This window comes from Phycodurus eques, chromosome 11 (assembly GCF_024500275.1).
Source record: "Phycodurus eques isolate BA_2022a chromosome 11, UOR_Pequ_1.1, whole genome shotgun sequence".
Classification (NCBI taxonomy): Eukaryota; Metazoa; Chordata; class Actinopteri; order Syngnathiformes; family Syngnathidae; genus Phycodurus; species Phycodurus eques.
Genome location: NC_084535.1, coordinates 18006483 through 18016727, shown reverse-complemented (window position 1 = coordinate 18016727; position 10245 = coordinate 18006483). Strand labels below are relative to the sequence as shown.

At 43.5% G+C, this 10245-nt stretch overlaps 1 protein-coding gene across 3 annotated transcripts in view; it reads left to right on the top strand.

Annotated features, from left to right (window-relative positions):
* Positions 1-424: 424 nt before the first annotated feature.
* The window catches only part of b3galnt2 (beta-1,3-N-acetylgalactosaminyltransferase 2), a 15187-nt gene continuing 5366 nt past the window's right edge, over positions 425-10245 (top strand). For 2 of the 3 annotated variants that reach the window (XM_061690666.1, XM_061690665.1), the window contains exons 1-11: positions 425-664; positions 1037-1163; positions 1454-1554; positions 6203-6402; positions 6485-6580; positions 6654-6764; positions 6839-6917; positions 7330-7513; positions 9117-9242; positions 9363-9522; positions 9593-9649. In XM_061690666.1, the coding sequence (XP_061546650.1) occupies positions 556-664; positions 1037-1163; positions 1454-1554; positions 6203-6402; positions 6485-6580; positions 6654-6764; positions 6839-6917; positions 7330-7513; positions 9117-9242; positions 9363-9522; positions 9593-9649 (1350 nt within the window). In that variant the 5' untranslated portion in view covers positions 425-555. Of the gene's footprint in view, positions 665-1036; positions 1164-1453; positions 1555-6202; positions 6403-6484; positions 6581-6653; positions 6765-6838; positions 6918-7329; positions 7514-9116; positions 9243-9362; positions 9523-9592; positions 9650-10245 lie in introns of those variants that run through there. The other variant, XM_061690667.1, reaches the window with a different exon arrangement.

The window sequence follows — 10245 nt, the reverse complement described above, 5'->3', positions numbered from 1 at the left end:
GCTCCAGCACGCCCGCGACCCTCGTGAGGAGAAGCAGCTCAGAAAATGGATGGATGGATGGATGGATGGGTGTATCAAATTATCAAAATGGGTATTGTATATATTTTAATTGACATTAACAAAATTTTTTAGCTTTAATTTTTGTAGCCTACCTCAGTACATTTCAGTCTTTACTTTTTTTACTTTTACTGCTTGAGTACTACTCAGTGTACTTTCGACACAATGGCCACAATACTACTACTAAATAATAATAATAATAATAATAATAATAATGATGTTGGTTAACGCCATCTTTTTTTCAGTACGTGTGCAGCTTCACTGTGAACTACAAGTTCCAGAATGCACCTCGGCAAAGCTCCTCGCCTTCCATTGGTGCAGCTCTCGCAGCAGCGGAGGCAGACATGAGGCGGTGCTGAGAAGTATCCCGAGAGAGCGCTGCGCAACTTAAATGAAGCTCCCGTTCGGAACAGTCTTCAGTGCGAACAGTGTCGCCCAGGAAAAGACTCCTCTTCGCTTCAGCTCGACGCCACTCCGGGTGAATGAAGCGTTCCGTCCATGCGGAGGCTAGCGCTGGTTCTTCTGCCCTGTGCTCTCGCCGTACTGGTGCACTTGTGGGTGGCTCAACAACGGTGCTCCACGCCGCTGGACGACGACACACACTCGGGTACTTTGACGCTTGACGGCCGGGCTTCAACCACTCCAGCCCCGGCAACTTTCTGGACTAACTTTTCTCTCGCCGACTCGCTTTGTTATTATTATTATTATTATTATTATTATTATTATGGCGGTTGTTGGTGGTTGTTTGTGTCACTAATAAGGGAACTCGAGTTTGCGCTTAACTATGCATACGTTTGCAGTGTGTTGCTTAAGTTGTAAAATGTGACAGTTGAGCGATGTTGGGGCGTCGTTGACTGGGTGCTGTGCGCGACCTCAGCACCTCTCATTCGGCCGCTTATTGTCAAAACATTACAGTGTTTGTCAATTCGGACTGACTGAAGGCACGCTGCTCATGCTGGATGCTTTGTGTCCAACGCAGATGGGGTGGTGCCGTCCTATGAAGTTCTGGTGGGAGTTCTATCAGCCAGACAGCATTACAAACTGCGACAAGCCATAAGGGACACCTGGCTGGGCTACCTGCACCAACACTCTCACTTCAAGTACAGGTCAGTCAGGTCCAGCTCCAACTTGTTTTCTTTTTCTTTTTTTAATTCCCCCCCCCCCCCCCCTGGTCGGATTCCTAAAGTGAAAACAAAGCCTGCAGTCGGCAACAAATTACCAAACTTATTTTCTTTACCTGACCAGCGGGCAATATTGTCCACATCCATCACCCTCCAAAACCAAGATCACAGTTGCGGCATGATGATCCTTGCAGCAACCCTTTAGTGACCCTGGTAAACTGGGAGTGGATGGATGGACAAGCGTTTGGAAAACAATCGTATGTCCTTGTTTATAGAGTGGGGGTGAAGTTTATCGTGGGCAAATATGGGTGTCCCATTCCAGAGGAGGACAGAGAAGATCCTTACTCCTGCTCCCTTCTCAACATCACCGAGCCAGGTAAGAGAAATACTCCATGTAACACAAATTTAGAGCTTTAAATGCATCGGCGCTCAGGGTGCAATCTATTGCTTGCACGTCCAATTGTCAGTATTGGAGTCGAATGAAGCAAATGAATTCACCTTCTGAATAGAGGTAAAACATCTTTTATTCAACCTCGTCTGCAGCTCAAGGACGCTTTACTTTTCCTCACCGTCGCCATGGTCATGGAATGAAATCCACTTTCAATGTAACCGTTTAGGCTACAGCTGTGATGTGCAATGTGAAGCACTTGCTCACGTCTTATGAAATACGTAATTGAACAGGCTGAGCATCAGTTGGAAGGTAATTGTTTATGTCTCTCAGCTTCAGTGAGGCGCACCACTACTTTCCGTCATAAAAACATAATTATGGCACATCGGAATAGGCTTTGTCAGCCTCATGGGTCTTGGCGGTGACATCTCATTTGTCCGAGCCTTTCCCCCAGCTGTGTTAACATCTGTAAGTACCATTCGATTCAATGCTTTGCTGTTCTGAAGCGCAAGAGTAAAAAAGGACATTGCTCGGTTTTTAAATCCAGTTCAATATTTGACTCCTATCCAGCTCAGTAAGCAGACTAATGATTGGTGATTGAAGATGTTTGTTTGTGCTGCATTAATCACAAGGATTTCGGTCATATAATTAGCCGACCTGAAAACTCACTTGAGCTGAGAATTTCACTAACCAAAGAGTGATGCTGATGGGGCAGAGACACAAGTAGCATCAAGGTGCAGTTTGTAGAGCCTAAGCCTAAACTTCAGGAGTTTGACAGCCTGGTGCGTCGAGGTGCAGTCGTTCGTGTAGAGAGAGAAGAGCAGCGGAGAGAGGACACAACCTTGGGGTGCTTGCGGTGTGTGTGTGTGTGTGGATGAGGTGGTGTCCCCCAGCCTCACCTGCTGTGTCCTGCCTGTCAGGAAGCTTTAAATCCACTGACAGACAGCAGGCGAGACGCTGAGCTGGAGAAGCTTGGACGAGAGGAGTTCGGGGATGATGGTGTTGAACGCAGGGCTGAAGTCAACGAACAGGATCTCGCGTATGTCCCCGTGTAGGTACGCACGCCGTTGAGGTGTTCTAGGGTGAAGTACAGTCCCATGTTGACTGCGTCATCCACAGACCTGTTTGCTCAGTAGGCAAACTGCAGGGGGTCCAGCAGGAGACCTGTAACACTCTTGAGATGGTCCAGCACGAGGTGTTCAAAGGACTTCATGACAACAGATGTCAGGGTGACAGGCCTGTAGTCATTCAGACCCGAGAGTGCAGGTTTCTTGGGGACTCGGATGATGGTGGAGCGTTTGAAACAGGATGGTACCTCGCACAGTTCCAGAGATCTATTGACGAGCTGTGTGTAGACTGGAGCGAGTTGATCTGGGCAGTTGAGGCAGGACGGGGACACAAGGTCTGGGCCTGCCGCTCTGTTGATCTTTTGTTGTTTGAAGATGCGTCTCACATCCTGTTCGTGGAGGGTCAACGCAGGAGGGGGAGTCAGAGGTGTGATGGTGCTCGTTGGTTGGGTGTGGGGTGTGAAAGTGTCCTTTACAAATATGCAATAGAAGGTGTTCAAGTCGTCGGTTAGTCCTTTATTGTTCTCATCTTGGGGTGATGGTCGCTTGTCCATCCCCCAATGTAATGTTAAACATTAATAACTGCCTTTGCTAGTGTCTTCATGGACAGAGCCCATGGCAACTTTTGTCTTTTTATTCACCATCTTGACTCTGCTAACTTGCCTACCAGTGTCCAAGTCTTGTATGCTGACATTTCACATAACAGTCCCAAGTTTTTGGTGATTTTACTTATTTATTTATTTTTTCCCAAAACTTGGTTGGTTTACAAAATGTACACCCTTTGGAACATTCACATTTTGACCTAACACTGTACGGATTTCTAAAGAAGGCCCAACAATCCTTTTACAGTACCTGCTCAGGCAACTCAAAGATTTTAATAGTGGCAAGGATAACCCTGTTTTGAGGCTTGTTGTTAAATCCATTCCTATCTTCAGCATTTTATTATTCTGGTATAACTTCCTCACCACCCCAAAAAAACACCTAAACTCTACCGTACATCAAAACAGGCTGGCAAAAATAATTGGTTCACCCCAAGCTCACGTATCCAAATGATATGCCTGCTGTGTGATTGGGAGGTCACTCACCTCACCTCCTCCACCACCCACTGCTGTCAGTTAATGTTACACTGGCCCAGAGAAACATGTACCAAAATAACAACAAATATTCTCTCTGGAATAGCTTCAAATATAGAAAAAAAATACGATCTTAACGTTTTGTTTTAAATGTCTTTTATTCCGATCAATAATTGATTTCTGTCACCGTTTTCTGACTAATAATAATAATACTCATAGTTATTTATACAAATTTGAATTAGCCCTAATGCTACTCCTCCAAGCTTGCGAAACATTCGGGGTTAATAACATACAGAACAAGTCGTGAAGGTATTAAATAACAGGAGTGACCTTTGAACAATTTTAGGGAAAATACACGGTATTTTTATTACATTTTTGTTTTGCGCATTAATGACAAAACATTATTGAATAAATGAATAGTCATAATCAACGAGACAACATTTGCATCTTATGTTCCTCAGCGCTAAATAAAATATTAGGGATAGCTGCTTTGTGACATAATTCCATCACCGTACTAACGTGGACAAAAGCTAATCCTTCTTGGCACTGTGCAATTGTGCATAATATATGTTTTGCTGATATTTGATTACAAATGAAAACCTCAGGCTTAATGAAAATGTAATGACTAATTGAAGTCGAAAATATCAAACAATTGCAACAGCTTTAATTTGCCTCACAAATAAATGTCCGCAGTATCATACTGTAGCAACAACTTTTCTTCATTCTCGATAGTTTTTTTGTTTTGTTTTGTTTTTTTTCTCCCTGGGAATGGCTGCGGAATAATCCAGGGTGTCTCTTGTCCAAAGTTAGCTGGGATAAGATTCAGCTCACCTGTGAGTATATAAAAAAAGATGGAGATATTTTGTTTCTTGCTTTATTCCGTGGGAAATTGAAGAACTCTGCAGTTATTTTCACAATCATTTTCATGTCGGGTCTGTCGAAGCGATATTCGGAAAACAGTCATTTTGAACAATTCCCACAAGGCCAATTCTGGCTCCCATCACACCGTTTGTGTCTTTTTCAGCTAGTTTTAGTAACTGTAAATTGCCTTCTCAATAACAGTCAGAAAGGTCTCTTTCAGGTTATTGCCACGGGTCCAAATGTCAAGAAGCTCTTCTGTAATTGTGCTCTGTCTAACCAACCATGCCTTTTCTTGACAACCACTTGTCCAAATCAATACTAAAAACTGGCATGTCTCAAGATCAGCAGGACATATAGCTGTGTTTCAATTTAATTGTGAATACCCGCCGTTGTGTTGTGTTAGCTGCGGATGTGGCACACACAGAAGGCTTTAAATTATTATTCTTATTCTATCTTCCCAAGGATGCACCACACCACTTCATATGTCATTGTGACAATCTCTGGAAGAATTTTCCATCCAAGCCGCAAACTATGCAGGCACATATTTGTGTAACAGTGTTTATCATTCCAATAACTTTAAAGCACTTAAAACTCAAAAATGATTTGAAAATCTGAAGGTTACCAAGTGCTAACAACCATTCATATTGCACGGTAAACATCGTCCCGGTGTTGGCTTTGAGTATTTTTATATAACACTGTGTCGTTGACTGTTATGTTCTTTTTTTGTAAGTCGGCACAATCATCTACTGCTGCTTTTTATATTTTCAAGTGTGCCTCTATATTTGTTCTTTATGTTCTTGACATCACATCTACCCTTTTTAGATAAATATTTCACTCCTTGTAATTGGATATGTCGAACATGAACTAAGGATTATTAGGGCCACACTCAAAAGAAAAAATAAAATGCAGACAGAAATTGCCCGTTTTGGGGAGTTTGTTCCCTCACCAACAGGAAGGGTTTTGAACAAATATTTATTGGTATTAGTTAACAATATTAGCAGAAGAATATTGGGCGAGTACCTCTACAAAAGGTCAAAAACTGCTGGTTGGAGACTGTGTTCAGGTTGTGTTTGTGTGGTAATTTTGATAGTCACTTGTTCAATTGTGAAAAATAAAGCTATTCTCTAACATTATAACTTGTCTTATTTTACAACTTTTTTCATGTCGTTTTACTATTTTTTTTTTCTTTTCAGTGTGGCCTTCGTATATATAGTGACTGCTCCTCCTATGATATTTTGATTAAAAGTGGCAAGGATGTCAACCCAAAGAGCATCCATCCTGTCGTTGTGCGTGCGTGCGTGCGCGCGCGCACACACACACACACACACCCTAATCTTTTACTTTTATTCAGCACTTAACAACATTTGCTCAACTCGACAACAATAGCCCGCTTCTCATTAATAGCCTCAATCTTTTAATTGATCTCTGGTATATCAATGTGACTCTTTTACAATTCAGCATTAACTACACCCCCACACAGTTTGAGTGAGAATTTTTCATTGTGAAATCACTTTACCAGGGGCCCGTCGTCTCCTCCTTTCACTTGGTATTTCCTTAAAGAAAAATAAGAGGTGAGGTCAGCATGTTGGCATTGTAATAACGCTCACGTAGTCTTTTCTGTGCTCTCTGACTCAGAGGCAGGACAGGATGCTGAGAGAGAAATCGTGATGGTGTCCGACCCCGCGGTGCTGGTCCCCTCGGATGTGTCTGCTGTTGCCTTGGATTTTAAGGTGCTCCACCCGGTGGTGATCACCAGACTGGGGGTGTTTCCCCGAAGAACCCAGCCTAAACTTAGGAGCAATGTGACTGTAAAGCTCCTTCAACTGGATCAGGAGGTAGCTACTTTTGATGCTCAACTTACAGTATAACCTACAGGTGAAAATAGCCCACCTAACAAACAGCTTCATCTTTTTGCAGGAGGCCATAGTAACGGCTCGCTTCAGCGCCATCAGCACAGGGACCCTTCTAAGCGGAATATGGTACAAACCAGTGGAGCAGTTTATCTTGCCCAAGGTATGTTATAAAAATTTTAGCAACACATATGCCATGAGAAAACAGTGGGTTTTTTTGTTTTTTTTTTATCCAGGGTTTTGAGGGGACACTAGTATGGGAGAGTTCAGATTCAGAAGTACTGACCACAGTCAACTCGTCCTGTGTGCAGCTCAATGATGGAGGAGGTGTACTCAAGATCTCCTCTGTAAGTAAAACAGTCAGTAGGTTCAAAGTTTGAAAAGTGAGCCAATGCATTGCTTCTTGTTTTCGGAAACGCAGATTGCAGAAGGCATACTGCCCCACAGAAGTGCTCTTGGATTTCCTGGTTTGGCTGGAGGATTCACCTTTACCATTTACGGTTGGTCCCAATTCCCAATGTAAAAATGTCAAAACCTTGTTTTCTCTGGCAGGAGTAGAGATTGTATTCCTTTAGTCTCAGGGCTCCTACCTTCTCAGCAACCTTTCACATTGTTGTGCTCTATTATTGATTTCACACTTCTTCGGGTCGTTCGGTTTTAACTAAGCTCCAAACAGATTCTTCAGCTACTTTGGGGAAAACTAAATCAAATTTGCAGTTTAGTAATACCTTTCAACAAAACAAAAATTTCACTGTTCTATTTTTTTCCCCCCACATTTTTCTCTCCTGCAGGCATTAACTCGGTATACTTTTAAAATGCCCCAATGTAGTCAGTCGTAGTGCTTTTTCAAATGTTTTGTGGCCTTTTTCTGTACCGAACCACCCAACCCCTCTCCACCTGCTGTGTGTTAAGACAGCAACAGTCTGTCTGAGCTCCTGCGGGGCCGTCCAGCCAGGATGGAACGCCACGCCTCGGGGTTGAGGCAGGAGGACTCTGCCTTAAAGGAAGAGAGCCTAAGGCACGGCGACATGGTGTTTGTAGACGTGGTGGACACCTACAGAAACGTGCCTTCCAAACTGCTTCAGTTCTACAAATGGTACGCCAAGTGCGAATGACTCTGCTCTCCATCTCCAAATTGTCCCGAGCCTCCAAGGAAATCACCCATCTAAAATGAAAGTGTGTCATTGCCTCACACGTGTCCCGCTGTCAGAGGCACACTTGCAATCAGTGCGACGGTGTGCCATCAATTATCCAGACATAAGCTAAACACTCGCATATTGGGGCCTAATCAATCAAAGAACATAATGTGCAGCTTGTTAGGGATTGGTAGGGTATACACTTTATCAGAATTTTCTACACAGCGATCATTGCACCAATCATTTTATGTTACTATTCCTTCCTGTGCTCCTCACAACTGCTGCACATAAAGGCTTCAGACATCCGACCGGCAGCAGTGCACAGTTTTCACCGGTACTCCTTTAGCCACATTTGATTAGTTTCCAATATGGTAAACGCGACTCTGAATTCCTCCCACAACAATGTTACTTTATTTTAATATTGTAATCTAAATTGTCCGTAGGTGTGATTGTGAGTGTGTATGGTTGTTTGTCTTCGTGTGCCCGACCGACCAGCAGAGGTTTCAAGTAACCAAGTACAGCTACTTTGTTACTGTAGTTAAGAAGTTTTTTTTCTGGTATCTGTACTTTACATGAGTATTTATTTTGCTGGCGACTTTTTACTCTTACACCTTACTTTTTGACTCCTTACATTTAAAAAAGAGCTTGTTACTTTTAAAGCATTCTAAGGTTAGCGACGACACGGCATAAAAGACGTTTTGCCTGCGTCAGAACCCCTGCCTGATGAAAGTTAAAGTGAGCGTTCAATCTGGCGCGTGTGAGCGGTGATAGTGGTATGTTCGCCACCCCGCCCCCGCTCCGTGCAATGCTTCAATCTGTCGTCCAGCCGTTGCTGGCAAAGCAGACAGGCTCACGGGCTTTCCCAGCTGCGGGGTAGCGGCACATCGTGGAAGGGAATACTAGGTGCCGCTGCTCGGCATCAAATTGAAGGATATTACCTCTACGTATGTTTGACGTGTTGATGGTCAATGTGTCCTGCACTTCACGTTAGTTCTTGCAGCTAGCTAGCTGCCTTCTTTATCAATGCGCGAGCCGCTCCTCACGGCTTGGTTGTCATGTCGAGGGGCGGCCTCGATGTCTTGTCCCCAGGGCAGTAGCTAGTCATTTGGGGGCCTATCTTTTTATGGTTTAATAAATTTGATAAAGTACAAAATACTATTTGTGCAGCATTAAACGCGCGTCCACATATCCAATGGCTCAATGTGTGTTGGGGGCAAAACGCTAACGACAGTTTGTTCCTCAAATGTTTTTGTGCATTGACTGAGATTTTCAAACTTAATGTCACGCTCCACAATGAAGCCTTCAGAAGGGCACAGTTCTGCATGTTAGATACAGTTTTCCTTGTTCGTCCTGAATCATCATCTCAAATTTGCTTACTCTAGGACTAAAAGAGATTATCTGTAGGTCTACTGACTCTCGTGTTTTTCCTCGCTGCCATCACATTATTAAATGTCAGTGTTTCCGGGACACATTTTGGATTCTAGCGTGTGTGCCATGTTTTTATCGTTCCGCTATTATTAAAAATACATCCACCTATAAAAACACTAATTCCCAATTTGACAGGTCTGTGGGAAACATTGATTTCAGTCTGCTCCTGAAGACGGACGATGATTGTTACATCGACATGGACTCAGTATTAATGAAGATCGAGCACAAGGGTCTGAAGCGCAGCCATTTTTGGTGGGGAAAGTAAGTACAGATTCGTGACATAGTAGGCCGTGTTTTGGGTTGTGCTGTGTTTGTGTCCAAATCACCAAAGATGGGTGAATGTGAGAGGTGGTTTTGTGCTAACACGCCATCTTGACCCAGTTTCAGACAGAGCTGGGCAGTGGATCGCATCGGGAAGTGGCAAGAGCTCGAGTACCCCAGTCCCGCCTACCCGGCCTTTGCGTGCGGATCTGGCTATGTGGCGTCACGTGACCTGGTGCAGTGGCTCGCCAGTAATGCAGATAGTCTAAAGGCCTACCAGGTAGCCCATTGAAGACCAATCACCTTGCTGGTAACTACAAATGAAAGACAAGCTAATCAATGTGTCACAGGGAGAAGATGTGAGCATGGGCATATGGATGGCAGCTATCGGACCACAGAAGTATCAGGTGAAATCTGCATTAACCTATGAACTGGGAGCTAGTGAAGGGTTCGGTTGAATTGCCAAAAGCTCACCACGTGCTGTACGTAAAACCACCTTCATCCTTTACATTGGCACCATGTGGTTTCAGAGCAGATCTTTCTTTTATGAGAACACAAAATATGAAGTAGGCAATACATCATGTATTTTCCGTTCATTGTAAACTGAACAGTAACACGTGAGACGATGCATTAGTAGGTAATGGAAATACACTTCACCTTTGAATACATGCTCTGAACAAGAGTGTATGGAGAGAGCAGAAGAGGGCATTTTTAAATAAAATTAGTTCCTACTGCACCAATACATTCTGAAGAATGTCCAAAATGTAGTCATGATTATGCAGAAGTGCACAAAATGCAACCACATTTGGTTTGTTTCCATTTAAGTACACATGGCCAGAGGATTACATTCTTGGGGGATGTAATTACTCGAAGGCCACTCTGTGGCGCGCAGACAACAATTCAAATTTGGTTCTGCGCCAAATTGTACACCTTCATAAATACCCACTTTCTGCATTGGTGTCATGCATTATTCACTTAGAAATTCAGGAAAATGTGGACAAAT